The sequence below is a fragment of the Maniola jurtina genome, chromosome 3 (assembly GCF_905333055.1).
Source record: "Maniola jurtina chromosome 3, ilManJurt1.1, whole genome shotgun sequence".
Lineage (NCBI taxonomy): Eukaryota > Metazoa > Arthropoda > Insecta > Lepidoptera > Nymphalidae > Maniola > Maniola jurtina.
The window spans coordinates 6,413,790-6,435,272 of record NC_060031.1 but is presented as its reverse complement, the minus strand read 5'-3'; the positions used below and the strand labels follow the sequence as shown (position 1 = coordinate 6,435,272).

At 35.5% G+C, this 21,483-nt stretch overlaps 1 protein-coding gene across 4 annotated transcripts in view; it reads left to right on the top strand.

Moving 5' to 3' along the window:
• Positions 1–21,483, top strand: part of LOC123881018 (transcription factor Sp9) — a 95,748-nt gene that overhangs the window by 41,628 nt on the left and 32,637 nt on the right. The window contains exons 1-2 of one of the 4 annotated variants that reach the window (XM_045929532.1): positions 2,532–2,744; positions 8,508–8,555. The exons of 1 other annotated variant lie outside the window; for it this stretch is intronic. In XM_045929532.1, coding sequence (XP_045785488.1) covers positions 2,667–2,744; positions 8,508–8,555 — 126 coding nt within the window. In that variant the 5' untranslated portion in view covers positions 2,532–2,666. Of the gene's footprint in view, positions 1–2,531; positions 2,745–8,507; positions 8,556–21,483 lie in introns of those variants that run through there. 2 more of the 4 variants (XM_045929533.1, XM_045929534.1) reach the window with 2 other exon arrangements.

Sequence of the window (21,483 nt, the reverse complement as noted above, 5' to 3'; positions counted from 1 at the left end):
TAGAATGTACAGGTAAAGCCCTTTCATATGGTACCCCACTTGGTATAGTTAACTTTGAAAATTCAAACATATTTTTTTTTTTAGGTAAATGATGTAACCACAAATTCACAGTTTTCAGATTTATTCCTTTACTTGTGTTATGAGACCTACCTACCTGCTAAATTTCATGATTCTAGGTCAACGAGAAGTACCCTATAGGTTTTCTTAACAGACACGACGACGGCCGGACAGACAGACAGACAACAAAGTGATCCTATAAGGGTTCTGTTTTTCGTTTTGAGGTACGGAACCCTAAAAAGTATTGTATTTGCTCCGATAGTTTTACTTTTCACGAGAAACCATGTCCCATTTTTTGTGTAATCTAGATGTTTTACTTATAAAAATTAACGCGATCATTTACACCTACACTGAAACACGTAGTTACCTACCTACCTAGGTATTTCTTTCTTTTTAATCAAAAGGCAAAAGCTAATTTTCATAGATCATTGAATATAATAACCCGAAAAAAAAATGGACTTTCATACAAAATTTCTTTCCTGAAATTTCCGAAAATCCATTCTAAGTACCTTATAATAAGACTCTACGTCTACGTCATCAAGGAATATAATATAAGATCTGTCTAAATTTCAAGTTCCTAGCACAGGTTTAGGCTGTTCTTTGAAAGATCAGTTATTCAGTTAGGACAAGTCTTTTTATATACCTACTTACAATTTTTTTTATCTACAGCCATTCTACGGTGTAATTTTTAGTAGGTACGTAGGTTCCTAGTAGGTATGTGTAAAAAGTTATTTTATTCTCAAGAACATAATAATTAATGTACACAACTTGCACAAACTGTTCTTTATTTTTCTCAAACGTGAAAACGTAGAATTATTGAATCGTTAGAACAACAATGAGTGATGTCGTCAGCGATAGTATTTCGTGTAGAATATAGAAACATGTGCAAATGATAGTGATTAGAGGTGGCGGGGCGGCGCGGGCGCGTGCTTGCGTAATTATTGTAATCTGCGCAAGCGTCGCTCCCGCTGCGCTCCTGCGCTCTTTCTATTATTGCCACAGTTCACAGACCTATGACTTATAGTGCCTGCTTGCTGATAAAGTTAAACTTTACTCAGGGTACAGAAGAAACTCATTGAGGAAAATTGGTTAAAACATAAGGATATATTTTTCTTAATATGTACCCACGTAGATATTGCTACTAAGCGTTTCCCATGTCTGTTTTAAAAGCATTAAATAAAGTTTATCTATTGTTTAAAAGCTTATTTAAAAGCTTCCTTATTATTAAATTTAATCTAAATGTTTAATCCCAGACATGATATGGCACAAATTAGGTAGGTACCTAAGTCAAGCTGGATAGGTGCTATAAGTACCTACCTAAGTACCTACTTAGGTTGTGTGGTTATGCTCATTATGTTAGGCAATCATTTGAATTTGGAAAAGATAGCCTCCCTAAATTATATCTGCGTAAAGCTTCCTAAGGTAGGTAACGCGTGTGCCTGCATAGGTACTTATAGTTTATTTTGTAAGAACACGGAGTTCAGTTAGTGAAGGTAATGAAACTTCTATAGGTATTGTGTAAAAATACGTAACATCTGTTCAAGTATCACGTGACTAGATTTCGCGTGATATGAACAGTAAAGGAAAGTGCATCCTGTCATACGAGGCGTATCCGCCCCCGCACGGATTGGGGACGTAAAAAATGGACCAATTTTTATAATAACGCTGGGGTAACGATCCAAATGTAATACTTTATTACAAACCGGAAACATTTATTACTTTTGTTGTGTAAAAAAAGCGATTTTCGTGAAATTTTATACCTCTACGCTGAGATTAAAATGGTAACAGCTGATATATTTTTACATCTGTAAAATTCTGACAAGGCCAGTGCGTCTTTCAACTCTTGATTCACACACGACTTTATCTAGATACGAGTACCTACTTTTATGTTGTCCTTGGACTTACAAGATATTAGGACTTTCAGCGTTCTTGAAGCACTGTTGTTGATGACAAAAGCAGTTCATATCAGTTTTTCATGTTGTCGCCGGATATTATAGGTATTAAGTAGGTACTAAATTCTTCCCTACTCCTTTTCAACAATCTTGAAGCACTACATCGTTGATGACAAAAACTTTAAGTAAGAAGGTAAGTATATCAATTTTTCACCTGAAGGTTCTCAGATATGGGTAGGTACATACACGATACCTATTTACTAGGTAGGTACTTTTCGGCGAGCTTGAAGCTCTACAACGTACCTACCTACATTGTATTCGGTAACTTTTCAGGTTTACTTCCTACGATACAACTTGAAGAAATGACGTGAACAAATACATGGAAAATCATTCAAGGTCATGTTAAATTTTAAACATCTTAGAGCTTTGATAGCTTCAGTGCGTTATCGGTTTAGATTAGTTTTGCGTGAGTTGCCGCCCTCGCCGGCCGCCCTGCGCGACCCGCCCCGAGTAAACAAACAAACGTGCGAGAGGGACAGACGATGCGAGCGAGCGTGTAGCCGCGCTCAGTCGTCCACCGAACCCTACAATTAGTAGGCGAGATTCGTCCGCGGCATCGATTCGTTACGAGATAATCGTTCCGCGGATTTTCCTCGCAAGCCTCCGCCGGGTGTTTTTGGCACGTGACATCTTACAGCTGGAAACCGATGGGCTGACATGAACTGTGCGTACTACCAGCAGCACGGGGGCCCGCACCCCGCGCCTCATCATGTCAACAATAACTATTTTAACGAGGTAATTTGGATAGTTATAATTTACGTGTTTAAATAAGGATCAATATCAGTTAGGTATACTTAGGTATTATAAAGCATTTTGCACGCTTTAAAGATAGTTATAATATGGAGATCCCTGAAAAATCTGAAAATATGATGTGACTAGGTAATATTTTCTAATTCTTCAGCGATCTCCATAAAAATTTATCTTTAAAGTGCGCGAATTTTTCTCAGGAAAATCTAGGCTCTATGAATATTTTCCTGAAAAAAATATTGGTAAATAATACCCACCTATGATTTTAATCATCATTTTAGTTACCTCTACATTATTTTGATAAATTTTTAAACCTTTTAAAAATAAAGTAGGTATATTGTTGTAGAACACAACAATATTGTACCTACTTAGATAGGTAAGTACCTATCATATACCTAAAGGTGCCTTAATTAGTACCTAACTAATACCACCTTAACAAATACCTAGGTAGATAAGTATATCAATGTATCAAAATATACTTAGGTAGGTATACCTATTACCTACCTACCTATAGACCGTAGGTAATAAAATAGCCTACGACGTGTCCTGGGAACATGGTGATATTCAGTCTTGTCAACTCGATATATCAATATTTTATCGATAAATTACAGAGTGACTAATGACTATAATCATCAGTGTTTATAAAAATAGGTTAATCGAATTTTCTCGTACGGGATGGCAATAATTTAAAGCCTATCTGTGGTATCTTAATCTATGTAGATACTCGTATAATTACTTAGGTAGGACCCACTTACAAGTTGATACAAGCTTTCAGAAGCTTTTGAATAATACGTAAGTTACAGAATAAAATATGACAAAACTAAATACCGAAAATTAATGAACAATGAACTAAAAAAAACTTAACCGTATTAGAAAACAAAAAAGGCTTTATTAACATTAATACGTCTAATAAAATATTAATAGGCCTATTTGTGTTCAGTATATCGAATAAAAACGTATTAATTAGGTGGTTCACGCGAAACCAAACACGTTGCGAAGGTATAAAAGTGGAGCGAACAAAAGACGTTCTCAAGAGCAAGCCAACAACTCAACAAAGCTAGTTCGCTAACAAAGGGGAGAATGGGAACAAAAATATGTAATTGGTATGATTATAAGTGATTATGGCGCACAAACACCTCCTGCTAGCTTCAGTCGTCACACTAGACGCTTTAAAAGAGCTTCGTAATTGTTTAGCTACATAATGAATATTATAAGTTTGCCATAAGTTTGCGTAGATGAAGTATAATGTCCTTTGCCTTTGATTTTGTCTTACGTTTGACTACCTGCATGGTAGGTACCTACTTAACATGATAAGTAATATGTGTTTTTTATCATTTTACGCGAGCTTTCATAAGCCTATTCAAGCAGGTATTTCTCTCTCATTTAAAAATTGTGGGACCAGCGGGATTCGAACCTGCATCTTCTGGAAATCGCACTCGATGCCTTGACCTCTCATAAAAATTATAACTATACCTAACACTTTAATGATTAACTTTCTATTAAAGCTTTCCAATCATAATTTTAAAAAATTGATTAGCTCAATACCTACATTAAGTAAATCGATTTTTTTAAATTTTTGATAAGTAAATAACTTTTATAGAACATTCGTCTCTATGTTCATAATACTTTCTCATGGGCATTATTTAGGTATATTAAATTACATGGTACATACCTATACCTATGTATCTTGACTACCCTAGTTAGAAATAGATTAACTTTATAGCTATTATTATTAGAAAATTAGGTTAGGAACAATAAGGTAACTAAGTACGTACCTAAGTGTAAAAATTACTAAATTAACGTAATTGTCATTGATAGTCAGTATCAGTGTCAGTATTAGATTGATTTGAATGAAAAAAATGCAAAACTCATAGGCACGCAAGTACCTACTTAGTAAGTGGGTAATAGAAATATTACTGTGCTATGTAGGTAATAATAATTATGTACCTACCTACCTACCTATTTGTTATAATTTTCCATTCCTATAGAAGGCATTTTTTCTGAAAAATATAGGTATCTATGGTTATTAAAAACAAATCATAAGAACAATTAAAATTAAATTGTTCCTAGAATTAGAGCTACGGAGAAAAGATCAGAAACAGTAGGCATGTTTTTTCTGGCGAAGTTACCAACTGAGAGTATAATTATTATAATGTAGTCTTAAAACATTTTTTCGGTTCACGATGAGCGAGTCATCATAATTAAATGCAATCCTTTTAGCCTATCTTTGACTAGTGACCGCCTGGGACTCCACCTGCGGAGCTTTCCACTTTTTTCGATCGATTTTCGATGACAAGTCGGAAGTGATGCATCTTTTACTGGAAAATGGGACCGATAAAATAAAATGAAGAAATAATATACTTACCTACCTATTATTACAAATCGCTTTATGCCTGCGACTTTGTCCGCCTTTTTTACCCCTATTTTACCCCTTTAGGGGTTGAATTTTCGAAAATCCTTTCTTAGCGGACATTATAGTAGAGCTTGTCTATTAGAAATGACGCGCCCCACCACCGCAATTTACACATCACTACTACACAAAATTATGTAGTGTATGTGTATTTCAAAATACACAAGCTTTACCTAGTTGTTGGTAAACTGACCAGCTGTGCATTGGCCAAGTGAGTTGGGCCAATAGGTAGTACAAGGTTATGTTTGCCAATGGTACAAGGCTCTTAATTATTAGGTATTAGGATAATTATTTGTTGTAGGTATCAGACGTTCTTGGCGTTCGCTAATCCATCCACAATGTTCAATAGCTAGGCAAGTATAGCCAAATACCTAGGATCTTAGAAAAACTAATGTTTCTTAATAATTGTTTGCCATACTACAAAACTAAAAATTAACTAAAACTCTTGGTCCTACCATCTTTTTAGGGTTCGTTATAGTAAAATTTTCAACTGATGACATTACGATTTCAATATTTTCCAAAAAAGTACGAAAATACACGACGCGACGTACAGACCAACATCAGTCAAATCGTTATTAGTGTTGCTATGCAGTTGGTAGATACTTAGTACCTACAGAAAAATGGCCGGACGAATGCATTACGCAGGCCGTGGTGTAATTATAATTTTCTATTCCCCTATGAAAATTACTCACGTACTTTTTTATTTAATGTGTTATAGGTACATTATCACTTTACAAGTTGAGTAATTATATAACGTATTTTTTTAAATTACTCAGATGGCTGTTTTTACTGGAAATGTGTAAATACATTATTATTTATTTGTATTAGCATTTTCACAATGCAAAAACCGATCAAGAGAGAGTCGGACTGGCACACGAAGGGTTCTGTACCATCGTACCTACCTACTAACAAAATATTTTAAGGGGTATATTAGTCGATACTAGAATTAATTTCTTAAACTGGACCCTTTCAAGTAAAGATTTTTACATAAAGCTGTGAGGATGATACTGCCATTGTCGCATTAAAATACCATAAGCCTACGTTGTCGTATTAGTTTACAAATTGCGAAAAACCAAATTAAATTTGAATTACGCGGGCAGGCCCGTCGCTTCCACCTTAATTGCAACACTGCAAGTTAATGACATGATATAGCCATAAATTCACGGTTTTCGGATTTTTCCTTTAGGTACTTGTGCTACAAAACCTACCTAGGTACCTGCCAAATTTCATGATTCTAGGGCAACGGGAAGTACCCTATAGGTTTTTCTTGACAGGCACGATATAGAGAGACAGCCAGACAACGATGTAATCCTATTAGAAAGAAGTGATACAGGGGTTTTTTGAAGTACGGAACTCTAAAATTAATTGTACTTAGCAGTACATCCATTTACATAATTACAAAGAAAATAATAATTGGTAAAAACAGAACGTTATTTAAAATTCTTCTTGAGCAATAATTATTATTTATTAAGGTCAGCAATTCAAATTCAAATTCAAATTCAAAATCTTTTTATTCAATTAGACTTTTACAAGTTCTTTTGAATCGTCAAAAGCATCTGCCACTGTTCAGAATGCCTTTCCTACAGAGAAGAACCAGCAAGAAACTCGGCGGTTGCCGAAAGATTTGATATACAATATAATACTATGTATAAAATCAATTGAGGTTCCGCGCATTGCTGGAGCGAGCTGCAGGTCAAATCCAGGCACTTTTATCATTTAAGTACATAATCTTCGACCTAATATGATTTATTCACTGGAATAAAAAGCATCAACACAGTAATTTAATCAAAGCAATCATCTCTATGCACCTAGGTAGGTACCTACTAACAATAAACCTACCGAACTGAAAATGGCTCTCTCTGGTACAATATAATTTCGTAAGTTTACAACCATACATACATACTACATTTACTGCTAAAATCATAACCATTCCGTTTGGCTTTGCCGTAGTCGGGTAAAAAGTGTCTGGTACGAATACTACACGACCTTAATCAGAAGTTCCAAAGATGTAGAGCTTAGCTCAAAAAAGGGTACCTAATTTCAGTGGCATCGTTACACAGCTAGACGGCCGAGCACAGGGTCCACTCGGCCTCGGCCGGTCCGGCTTCGCAATTACCGCCCCGTAATTACAGGGCCGCCGCCGCTCGGCACCCAAACCGGCCGACTCTGCTGCCATAATTAAAAACGTTCTAAATTAAATTCGCTCGTGTACCCACCTTATGATGACTTTTTAGGGACTTTCTAATTAGTTTCTGTTTTTGTGAACTGTAATAGACCCGCTCGTGTAGACCCTTTGCGGATCCTCATTTTAAATTCATTGCTATGTATACGAGTTTTTACGTTCGAGAACTTCGATTTGATAGCTAAGCTTTATTAAAAGAAGTTCCAACTTCTAGCCGCTTGAATCCACCGGCTTCCAACGACTCACTTTGATGTCGTCTATCCACCTAGTGGTGCTCTTCTAAGTTATAACTAAGTAATAAACCTCAATAGCTCAACGGTTATAAGAGCGGACTGAAATCCGAAAGCTCGGTGGTTCAAACTTCAAACCACACCAATTGCACTATTTGTCGTACTCACTCCTAGCGCAAGCTTTAAGTACCTATAGGTGCTTAGTTTGATGGGAAAGGGGAATGTTAGTCCTGATTAAAATGGCTAATATTCTTTTTAAAAAAACTTTCCCTTGTGTGGCGTGAAGGAAGTCCGTACAAGGTACTTACGTACCCGTGTCCAGCTGCTGGACACAGACCGACATACAACCGCTAGACATCCACTGCTGCAGTGGGTGTCTAGACACCCACTGCAGCAGTGAAATGTACGGTATGTACGGTTGATAATAATGATGACCATGAATAGAAGTTTAGCTACTTATTGAGCTCCGCAGCGCTTTCCATACAAACGTAGTTTCGTTCTTATGTACATAAATACCGCTGTTACTACACGTTTTTACTTAAATCTGACAAACCAGACAGATACTTACCTATTTGTTTTTAGAACGTGTCTACAAAAATTCATTCATTTGATTTGTTAATATTCAAATGAAAACCTTTTGAGGTGTTTATTCGTAGATAAGGTAAAAAGTACCTACTTGGCCTATCCCCAGGATGCAAACTAAGACTTACTTGCCTGTCTCTGTGTCAAATTTTGTCAAAATCGGTTAAGCCGAAGAGCCATGAAAATGTGAAGGACAGACATACCTAATTTCGCATTTCTAATATTAGTATGGAAATATGGATTAAGTATTTTGTTTATGTGTGTATTATTAATTTATAATTCTGTAGGTATTATTTTTACTTTAATTAAGTCTGTAAATTATTAATAGAGACTCTCTTTTTTTCTAGGTTAGTATCGACCCTGTGTCCACGGATTCTAAGGATATGAAGATATTAGTAAGTACTTACTAAACTTATTACTAAGTAAAGGCGCAGAATAAAACAATGACTGAAGTGATTCAAAACAAAATGCCATCGCGATTCCAGCACGAAGCCGGAAAATTATATCGGAACGAATATCGGATGACGAAATCGGTAATTTGTTTTGATTGGCCGACACTGTGAAATGGGCATTGTGAGGTGTCATGGTGCTGGCTCGCTGGAAATGCATTCGTCACGCCGAGCCACGTGATTCCAAATTGATCCGCGAAATTGTGTTTGTCTGTAGGTAATCGGTTCGTCCTTCAATCACGTTGCAAAGGAGCAAGGGATAGACGTAATTTTTTGCCTGGTTAAAAACCTGGAGAGTGACATACATGGCTACTTTTTATCCTGTAAAATCGTAGAGTTCCCACGGAATTTTTAAGTCATTACCCACACTACCGAAGATGGGGGCATTGCAGCTTTAGTTTATTATAAAACTAGCTGACCGTCCGTCCGTCAATCAGTGGGCTGTATCTCGTGAACTGTAATAGGTAGAGAGCTATTGTCTATATGATATTTTATAAACTATACAAAATCATTCAGGCATACCTAAGCTGATACCTAAGCTAGTTTATCATAAGTTCTGGTCCTAGCCATAATTAAATAAAACAATTAATTTAATGAAACTCATAGTTAATATTAGTTAATGTACAAAAATATTCACTCCCTCGGGCAAATGTTTCCTTCAATCATCATTATGTAAATTGCGAATGCTCGCCTCAAGTGTCGATGAGGCTTTTCTACAATTTGTTAAAGTTAAATGTGTAGTAGCCCACTTTGAAGTGCTTAAAATTACTTGATACATTAAAATTACTTGAAATGGCAATAAATAATATCTACTACTTACTTAGGTATATGTAATTTCTTGACTCTTTATTATTGAAAAAGTCATGTAGGTGTACATATTTTATCTTTATCAATCATAATCTTTAGAAGACAATTAGGCATCGTGGGCACATCAAACGATCCTACCTACCTATGTACCTACCTATATTTATTGAGCCGCTTTTAGGATATTATAGCCAATGCAAAAAGCGTTGTGAGCATGGTAGCCAGCAGACTCAACTGATGTCATGTGAACCACTGCTGATGCACTGGTGTAGAAACTAAGTATGCAGTAATGATTCACATATACTTAAGTTTTGTTTTATTTAGTTATTATCATAGATTATAATTAATTAATTAAGAAGCGTTTTTTTTGGGTTCCGTACCTCAAAAGGAAAAACGGAACCCTTATAGGTAGTCATAGTTATATACTTACACTTTGTTGTCTGTCTGTCTGTATTTCTGTCTGGCTGTCTGTCCGTCTGTCATGTCTGTCCAGAAAACCCATAGGGAGGGTTATTCTCCTTTCCATTAGTCACATAGGTAGGTATCTACCTAATAGTAACATACCCACAAAGCAGGGAGGTTCACCTACTTGGAAAAATCATCATCATCAACCCATCGCCGCCCGGTTCACTACAGAGTCCCTTTTCTAAAAACCGGCCAAGTGCGAGTCAGACTCGCCTACCGAGGGTTCCGTACTCGGGTATTTTTTCGACATTTTGCTCGATTAATCAAAAACTATTGTGTATAAAAATAAATAAAAATCTGTTTTAGAATGTACAGGCAAAGCCCTTTCATATTATGATACCTCACTTGGTATATACCTAGTTATCTTACTTTGAAAATTTAAACACATTTTAATTTTTTTTAGTGATGTAACCACAAATTCACGGTTTACGGGTTTATTCCTATACTTGTACTATAAGACCCACCTACTTACCTACCCATGATTCTATAGGTCAACGGGAAGTACCCTACCTAGAGGTTTTCTGACAGACACGAAGGACGGACGGACGGGCGGACAGACAGACAGACAATAAAGTAATCCTATAAGGGTTCCGTTTTTCCTTTTGAGGTATGGAACCCTAAAAATGTGAAAAGTACAAAATATAAAAAATACCTTATACTAATTTATTATAATACTTACTTACTTAGTTAAAGCTTGTTAAAAGCTCCAGCCCGCAGGTAAGAGCTGGTCTGATCTAGACCTTCCATAGAATCAATATCTACTAAGCAATTGAATGAGCTATTTTAGAATAATAGGGAATGAGTACCTGTATACTGAATGCTAAATTACTAATATTACAATGTGAATACACGCGTTGCGCCGCGGGCCTGCGTTGTCCGCGTGGGGCCGAATTGTATGCTCAAATGTAAACGATTAGATATCTCTGGTAGGTTTCACCTTTTCACCATTGTGAAATAAACCCTGAGTCAATACCTATGTATGCAAATAAGTGGATATTAATATGTAAGAACTGTATGTTAGCTTGTATTTGCAACAAGTTATCTAATTACTTACTTACTTAGCAGGATAATATTATAATTGTACCTATGTTAGATCTCTGCTCATACATGTGCGTAGGTGTTAATCTCAGGCTAAAAACAAGTGTAAATTAAAAATTTATAACACCCCGACAAGTGAAGGTTACAATAACTAGAAAAAAGCTGATAACTTTCAAACGGCTGAACCGATTTTTTTGGATTATAGCTAAGAACACTCTCGATCAAGCCACCTTTCAAACAAAAAGAAACTAGTGTTGCAGAAGTATAGGGACAGGTTTGAATAATAGACACTTTCCAATTTCACTTCACTGTATTTTTGCGAATAGTGTTCGCTTACAATTATTATTTCTCAATACCCGTCTTTATTCGATTCCTTCGCTATTTCTATCAGTTTGACAGATATATTTTTTAAGGTAGGTAGGTACTTGTTTTCGGGAAGCTATTTAACAAATTACCACAGAGGTAAACCAAGGTGATGTAATAGACAATTAACGTAACAATTATATCAGCCAAATGTAAAATACGACACAATATGTATTGATCTAAATAGTTAATAACTAAATGTGATTTATAATCCATTCCCGCCAATTATTTATAAATAATAATAATTAATCTGATATAGGTCTAGATGTCTATGACTCATGATATAAGGCAGCATCTTGAGCTAGTTGTTAACACTCGGCCATCCTGGAAAGGCCGTGCCCCACGGCCCGCAGATAACATCCCGGCTTTCGCATCATCGGCCACCTGGCAAAAGAAAAACACCGAACAGTAATATGCACTTAAGAGGTTACCTAAAAAAACGCTTGGTCAATCTGTTTCGCCACCAAGTGATCAACATTAAAAGGCTAAATAATAATAGTGTCTCACTTAGTCAACCATGGTCATGTAGACATTCATAATTTAAATTAGAAATATGTACATATGATATAATATTCAATAGATTCATTTTAGTTATTACCTACTTCATATTAAAATTGTTATTGATTTTCTTCTTTTTTTTTAATGACTTGCTATAAGATTTAGGTATTAAATAAAAATAACTTTTGATTACCAGTGGGTATGTGATTAACATTGACGAAATATAAGTAACAGATTTCGTTGTAGCTTCCTACTATCCAAAATTGTAGGTACTTAAATGACTATCAAGATAAGTTCTATACAGCTGACGTCATGACTCATGAGACAATTTTATTAAGAAGCTAAAATTGATTTAGAATTATGTTTGGCTCAGCACTTATTAGTTGCTTATTGTGGTGCACGGGAAAAGTTAGGTATCAAATTGTAACATCTCGCAGGTTTCGGTGGTATCTTTCGAGGTCGCTAACATAATATTATTATCATGTTAGTAACTAGGTAAGTAACTGACTTTCGATGCTTTAGCTTTTTTTCTATTATAAAGATTAATTTGCCACGGGGATGACACCTATAAACCTGGAAAGCAAAACAGTTTCCATATTTATACGAAATTTCATTTCTAGCCCTTTTCCTTTTAATCCGTACTAAACGTTTATTGAATTTCATACTCATTTTTCTCTAATGTATATGTAATTTTCAATTACTTGATATTTTTATAATTGTAATTTTATACCTAGATATTAACAGGTCGGCAGAGGGTTTTGTTTTAGCAGAGTTTATTTTTGGTACTTTCAAATCATGTTGTACATACGTAGTATATACGAGTACCTTTATTTTTCCCATTTTGAATAAATCATGCAGCATAAATTTTTATCATTGAAAGGTCACACAGATATTATAATAGGTATATATAAGTAGTAAATAGACTAGATAAGCAAAATAGACTCGTGGCGTAGGTCACACAGACCGTTTGCGTAGGTCACACAGACTCGTTGCGTAGGTCACTCAGACTCGTTGCACAGGTCACACAGACTCGTTGCTTGGGTCACTCAGACTCGTTGCACAGGTCACACAGACTCGTTGCTTGGCCAAACAGTCACACAGGCTCATTATGTAGGTCTTATAGACCATTTGTGCAGGTATCCCAGATTATTTGCGTAGGTGACAGAGTGCGTCGAATAAGTAGCTCATTCAGATTCGTTGCATAGGTCATGCGGTCTTCTTTGTGATTTCATACGGATTATTCATAGGAAGATCTCACAGACATATTCTAAGGATATGCCTTAAAGTAGGTACAGACATTGTACTTAAAATGCATTTTTTTACTCAGAAGGTGAATTTCTATGAGGAATAAGGAACAGAATAAAGCATAAGTACGAGAGAACAAATCTTATTTCCACAAGAAACAAGAAACAGGATTGTTACAAAACAAGGCATCTAGGAGAGCAATTTCGAAAATGAAAGAATGTCTTTTAGCACTTATCCGCACTATTTGAGAATTTATAAAGTTACCAAGGTTCGAGATAGTTGGCAAATATTATCATGTCTCAGTTTATTATATTAGATACCAGAATGCAAACAAAAGGAATTTCTTATTTTATAAAACACTATTACTCCATTAATGGGCCATCCACGTCAAAAGTTAATTAGTAATTAATTAGGGCATATAGAGCTTTAGACATAAGTTTAAAAAATTATTTTATTTTATTCATGACTTTTGTATTTTTGAAACATACTATATTTACTGAAGACAACCATACTGTTGGTCCGACGACATCACCAAGCTTGCGGGGAAAACTTGAAGGAAGCTCACCCAGCATTCAGAAGAATGGCGTGTACGTGAGGAGACCTACTTATGTCTAACAATGGATAAATAAGGGCTAACAAGAAGAGGAAGTTATTTACTGTAATGCTTATCAACGGTAGTGAAAATAAAGTAAAGTAGTCTTGACTCTTGAGTCTACTAGCCTCTTTTACTACATTATCTATTGTTGTATTTTATCAATCTTCACTCTCGATGTTGACTTATTTTTTTTAAGAAGAAGTCACTTTGTTTCAAAAATTACCAAGACATTTCGTTACGGAAGTCACTCAGACTTTTCGTTACGAAAGTCGCTCAGATGTTTTGCTACAGAGGTTATTTAGACGTCCTGTCAGGGAATTCACTCAGATGTTTCGTTACTGAAGACACACAGACGTTCTGTTAGGGAAGTCACTAATTTTTTTAGTGAAGATACTCAAAAATATCTTTAGCGTAGACATTCAGACATTATCTTGATGTTAATCAGCATTTACTGTTTTAGTAATATCATAAGATTTTCTTTCGTTTCAAAATTAATAACTGTTGTTTTTAGTAGGTTATCGATATACGATATTATCTAGGTTATATATTCTATAATATGTGTAGTTATAGTGTTATGTATTTAATAAATGTAGAATATGTATATTTTAAGTGTTTCTTATTAAGTAAATCAATAAGTTAAATTTTATGCTTGGACGTTACGACGTCCTAGCTCGTTTACGGCAAAATAAGGTCATAATGTCACAATCGCAATCACCTCTAATTGGTCGACGCTCACTCATTTCCGGCTATGTCAATGCATTGTTGAGATAAGAATACCAATCACAGCGATTGAGATTGTAATAATGATTGATACAGTCTTTCAGCATTCGAACAAATTGTCTTCCTATAATTCGTAAAATAAAATAAATTAAACCTATCATACTGTTACTTATAAACTTCTCACCTTTACATAATCCTATTATTGAATTCCATGTACTATAACTAGCCAATAGTTAACGTACATAGTTTGGTAAAATAGTCTCTTTTGTATAAGTACCCATTTTTAGTATATATGATTTGTCAAAAACAAATAAAATAAAACTAGTAGCTCAGTTTGTTGTAGGCTCTACTCAGACCTAGCCTAGGCGCGTTTGGAATCCTCGCTTAATTTTGAATTTATACAATTAATTGTCACCATTACATCATTATCTTATAAATTCAATTGACGATCAAAGTGTTCCCAATAGTGTAAATGATTTGTTTTTAACTATGAAAATAGTAGGTAAGTATACATTTATCTAAAAATAAGTTCAGTACATACTGGCACTATCTAAATTAAGTTTCCGATATAGGTTAATCTGGCTCTATTTTCTGGTCTTTCTGTATCATCTAGTAATCTCTATTATAATTAATTTATAAATTTAATTATGTACATTAAGATTATTAGGCTCGAAGTATTGCTGTTTTTCTTACTCTCATTGGGTTTGTCATACAGTCTTTAATTTGCATAATTCACACAGACTTATTTATATAGATATTTGGGGAGTAATTCACCCGTTAGCATGAATAGGTCACACAGTCACTAAAGTTAGCTAAGGATTAAATTATTAACATTTTATCCTCACATTTTAAAGTACCATGGTGAACTGATAGCCATCGCTAGTTGCGGTTTATCCTAACAAATCAGAGTAATTACATTTAGACATGAGCCTTTAATTTTTGGACTAGTACAGAGTCTGCTTCATCACCTACATTCATAAGTTGTATACCTACATATTTCAATGCGGTTAAGACCTCCAGAAATGAAATAGCTTAAATTATTTTGTCACAAGTTAGAATATTACTTACTATTAGAAACTACTCATTTATTTCAATTGTAAAAGATGTTATGGAAGAGCGGGGCCGTCTGCCACAAGTACTAGTAGCAAATCTAGGCACTTACTGGGATGGTCCTAATTTCTATGTGTTCTCTGTAAAATTATTTTAACGAAATAAATATTTTTGTATTTTGTATTTGTATATACTCTATTAATCAGCACACTGAGCTATGGCGGTAGAGGCGGTTGCCAGAATTTTTGTGATTCAATTCATTCCACAGGATTAGCGGTGTTTGGAGTACCTACTTAATAACGCGTATACAGGTTATTTAATTTGTAAATAATAATCTCACAAAAAAAAATGATTTGATGATATACCTAAAATTATTAATTTATCTAACGATGGTAGCTTGACAAAATCGATATTTCACTCATTCAATGCCATACGATCTGTTGCTAAGTGAATTGGCCTACAGCGCAGAGATCACAATTAAGTAGATACTTATTTTTTTCTGTTATAACACACGCATGCACATTTTTTACATAATCTGCTAAGTGATTGTATGTATGCGCACCCAAAACCTCCTCTATGATGAAAACTTTAGATACTTATGGTATTATCAAATCATTTGAAAAATTAACTTCCAGTATCAATGTGGGCAGGCAAATATTCTATCTGCACTAATGTTAATATTTTGAAAGGCATTTGCATATGCTCAGAAAATTGATGGTTAGAGTGAATATACCTAAAACGACTCACCGGGTGCGGGTATGCTCGACTTTGTTGCTATGGCGACACAGGAGGACGAGTGGCGGCTGGCACGGTGCGGCAAGTGGTGGCTGGCACGGTGCGACGAGTGGCAGCTGGCACGGCGCGGCGAGTGGCAGCTGGCACGGCGAGGCGAGTGGCGGCTAGCACGGTGCGGCGAGTGGTGGCTAGCCCGTCAGTAGATTACAGCTGCTCTTCTTGTCCCCGCGTGGCGAAGACGGAGAAAATTTTTATTCCCCTTCTCTTCATCTTGAAGCCTGCGCCGAAGTAGTAGATTCTTCCATAATTTTTCGATGATGATAAGTAGGTACCCTTAATAAAGTAAGTAGGGCTTCTGGTATTGGTAGACCGTAATTTTGCTTCTATAATTTTTCGATGATGATAAGTAGGTACCCTTAATAAAGTGAGTAGGGCTTCTGGTATTGGTAGACCGTAATTTTGCTTCTATAATTTTTCGATGATGATAAGTAGATACCCTTAATAAAGTAAGTAGGGCTTCTGGTATTGGTAGACCGTAATTTTGCTTCTATAATTTTTCGATGATGTAGGTACCCTTAATAAAGTAAGTAGGGTTTCTGGTATTGGTAGACCGTAATTTTGCTTGTAGGTATTTCAACTTCAAGCCCCCTGATATTATAATACACAGGGCAGTCCTCGGGTCGCATCTTGAAGATGAGTTTGCGTCGATATAGGTCCATGATGTTATTTTCTAAGAGAGGCGTGGTGTCTTCAGAAGAGAAGAAAAAAAATTTTCTTTTCACGTTCTTCAATGTTCTGCTCTCTTCTCTTCCTGTGATCCCACTTCTGACTGTTGCAGAAGTATAGGGACAGGTTTGAATAATAGACACTTTCCAATTTCACTTCACTGTATTTTTGCGAATAGTTTTCGCTTACAATTATTATTTCTCAATACCCGTCTTTATTCGATTCCTTCGCTATTTCTATCAGTTTGACAGATATATTTTTTAAGGTAGGTAGGTACTTGTTTTCGGGAAGCTATTTAACAAATTACCACAGAGGTAAACCAAGGTGATGTAATAGACAATTAACGTAACAATTATATCAGCCAAATGTAAAATACGACACAATATGTATTGATCTAAATAGTTAATAACTAAATGTGATTTATAATCCATTCCCGCCAATTATTTATAAATAATAATAATTAATCTGATATAGGTCTAGATGTCTATGACTCATGATATAAGGCAGCATCTTGAGCTAGTTGTTAACACTAGATTAAAATTGGTTCATTAGTTTAGGAGCTACGATGCCACAGACAGATACACAGATACACACATCAAACTTATAACACCCCTCTTTTTGGGTCGGGGGTTAAAAAATCATGAAGATAGATCTGTACCTACGAGTACTTAATTAACTTAATTTGCCTAGTGGTTAAGACGTCTGCCTCCTATTCAGCTGATCGAGGATTCGATTCTATAACTTTTCGGAGTTAATGTCACTTGCATTAACGGGGAAGGAAAACATCGTGAGGAAACCTGCATGCCTGAAAGTTCTTCATACTGTCCTCAAAGATGTGTGAAGTCTGCCAATCCGCACTTGGCCAGCGTGGCGGACTTTGGCCTGAACTCTTTTCATTCTAAGAGGAGACTTGTGCTCTGTAGTGAGCCGGCGATGGGTTGACAGTGATGATGACTTTTATTTTTTATTTTTATTGCTTTGCTTTCATGTAAATTACCTACCTACCTGGACCTACCCAAGTGGAGAGTGCAGGATCGCTTTCTAGGTCTCAAATACCTGACTGCTAAGCTCTACCTACCTACCTATTAGGCTCTTGAGCATAATATGTATGTAGTACCTACTTAGGTAGTATTTGTTTAGTAATAAAATTATACCCTACTTGTTTTGGACTATCAAACAGACTTTTAGGTACGATGCTAAGTAACTGCTATGATATAAATGTCAAGAATCTTTAGTATGAAGATACTATAGATACCTACCTACCTCCTCTAAATATTTTCAGTCTCTACTTACCGTAAAAATACCAAGTAAGTAACCTGTTCCCCCGTAAAAAGCGATTTATCTTCAAAATCTTTGCCAACATTTTCTTAAGTGGAAAACCGGGTACAAGTGGCTATCCATGACACGTACAAAATGCACAGAAAATTCATGGGGGACGTTGAAATAGAATTCGTAGTGTGGTTGTAAGGTCCTTTATACTATGTGAGTGTACCTATAGGTACGCCGTACCTCGTACGCTACATACATATTTACAGCCTGCATGGCTTTCGTTGCATTTTCACCCTTATAGCTATGGAGCTAAAATCAAAAATCATTCTTTCACTACGAATGTAACAACTTCAATTTTACGTTTAACATATTTAAGTAATAATAGCTTTTAAGACTATAGATATAAGAACTATTAGGTTCTGAATAACGATCTATTATAGTAGATAGATAATGTACCTACCTATCTATAGGTAGACTGGATTGCTTCGAGGGAGGTTTGAGGAATTAAGGGAGGGAAACGTCACCTCTTTGGACTACTTAAATCTTTCCGTTTAATACTGAGAGCGAGAACGAATTTTCTTTTTTTTTAACATCTCAATCTTAGAACCTACGTAGGATCTTACAAAAGAGTTGATAGGATAGACCTAGAAAAATTTAATTGCTCAAGCATATTATATCCGGTAAGTAGGTACCTAGTAGGTAGGTAGGTATAAAAGTAAAAACCAGTACTCATCTTTTTTCTTTATATTTTGGGAAGTGTTACAACTAGCCCCAAAGGGGCAAGTAGTAACAAAAAATATTTTGCTAAGTATATATTATATTTGCTAGCAAAAACGGGGTTTCATTTGTTATTATTATTTCACAACACATTTTTAGATTAGTTAATACACATCTATTGTTTTAAAGTGTATTTGTTATTTTTACTAAATAATAGGTATGCTTGCAAAATGCTTTCTCAAAATGATTACATTAACCATAAAATATAATCACCAAAAACACATAAACAGCATAGAAAATCTTGAACTCAAAGTAGTAAGGTAACAACTTAAAGACTCTTTAATAAAAAAGAATAAATTGGCACTTTTTGTATTAAAAATAATTAATTACAATATAATTCTTTCCTTAATCGAAATCATCAAACTTGGAAAAGAACCATAACAATTAGTATTTTAGTTAACTTTTCTAACCAATTTATTGCAGTAGTTTGATTTATGTGCTAGAAGCGAGGTAAATTCTTGGTTAGCCATCTTTATAACTATTGTTGGAAGCAATCCGAAGCAAATGTCTGCATATTGAAACAAATACGTCATCATTTTATTTTATTTTCTTGTGCATATTGTGTGAAAACCTAAAAATACTGTGTGTAAAATTGAGCTTACGAAATTAATTAGCTAAACAAAAACACTGGTAGCAATGCCATGCTACTCATGTGACACCACATGTAGGTACCTACCTACTTATTGCAAAGTTTTAACATAATCGGGTGAATGATGCACGATTAACGCAACTAGCAAACAGATATAAACAAACATTATTTTTACAGGTAGGTATGATGCTCGTGTAGAGTATTTATAGGTCCATGTGCGTGTGACGTATATTAGTAGCTAGGGTAACTACTAACTACCAATAGATAGTACCTACAGATGATTAAATTGACCGGCATCAACACAAATGACCGGCGGAAGCTGCGGAAGTGACTGACGCCGGAGCATATCACTCACTCAGGCACGTTTGGCACGTACAGCTACCTAATAGTATAACTACTTAGGTACTTTGATGCCTTGTTGGCCTTGTTGAATATGTATTTCAGTTAATTATTTTTGGGAGCATCTAAATGAAATTTGTACCAACTACAGACACAGTAAGTAAGAACCAATAAATTATTGAAGTATGTTGATAAGGAAACAACAATGGAACTTGAAAACTAGACGCTACTTAGCTTCCTATACCTAGGTATTCGTAGGCGTAGATATTTTTCCGATTCGATTTTAATAGAAGGCTTGTACCTACCTTCCTACATATTATTTGCTTTAATTGTCCACTCATCTAGTCTACTTATGACCATATTCATGTGAGTAATTTATCAATAAAATTGTATCTAGGCTATACCTATCACTATTGTCGATTATGCCTACGTATAGACACAGTATAAAGAGAGATACAGTAGTCCAAAGCCTTTGATCTCGTGGTAAATGACACCACGATAACCGTTCACCACATTAATTTTAAAATAATAAAATGTCAACCTTTAGGTAGGTTGATAGTTGATACTTGATACCTATCTACTTACCAAATTTCGAATCAAAATTATCTATTCACATTAACAGGGCAATATTATTCGTGTAGTACCCCCATAACTCGATTTTAGCATACGCCGCCCACTCGTGCTGTAATTTTGCATCCCAGCGTGAGTTTTGAGTCCAAATTAAAATATTATTGCGTTAAGCGGAGTTCGCACGGTCTGGCTCCAGGCGTTTTATTTCGTTATCCCAGACACGCCCACTTTTATCCTTTACCCCTCACCCCTTACATCTAGCTACAGTTTCTACCTTATATCGGCACCCTAATGTCGCTATAATACCTCGCGACTGTCATTTCCGTACACTTTTAAATTGAATCTTTCACCTTATTGGGGAGTGATAAGTCAGATTATCCTGTGACACTTCTGATGGAAAATCTCCCCGTGTTATGCGTGTCATAAAACTATTAGCCGCTTAAGCTATTCTTAAAACGACGTTCTTTTTCGAAATACTTAGCGGTTGCGATGTATTTTTGGGGTGCGGAAGGGCGCCTATTTTTTCTTTCACGTGGAATTTTATACCTTTATGGTGTTTTCGTGTTCCATTATGAATTATTTGGTCGTGTTTATAAGGGTTTTTTGTGGCGCGCATTATATTTCATTATCTTTAACACCTTGTTGGTGGGTGAGGAGGCTATGTGCTGGGCTTCTTGGGGAGTAGACAACAGATGTTCCTAATGATTAGATGATATCTACCCACGAAATAAATTCTATTTGAGAAGGTAATAATTTTCTTAGCATGTTACTTAGGTACAAGTTACTTAGCTAGGTAGGTAGCTACAGTCAAAGGCCGTAAGTTCTTTAGCACCTTAATGATCATATTCACGTGGCACGGTTAGGTAACTATGCACATGCGTGTTAGGTGTGTGTGGCGTGTTTATAGAAAAAGGTGATAAGTGCGATAGGTTTCTGATGCAATAATTTCGCGAAATTGCTAGGTACCTACGTACCTATACTCGAATTCTGAGGCCGACCGTACACACATGTTATTCAAATAACGGCCAATTTTTGATTCATTCACAGTTATTGTCTTATCCCATAATACGTATCTAAACTCTCCGCCGAAT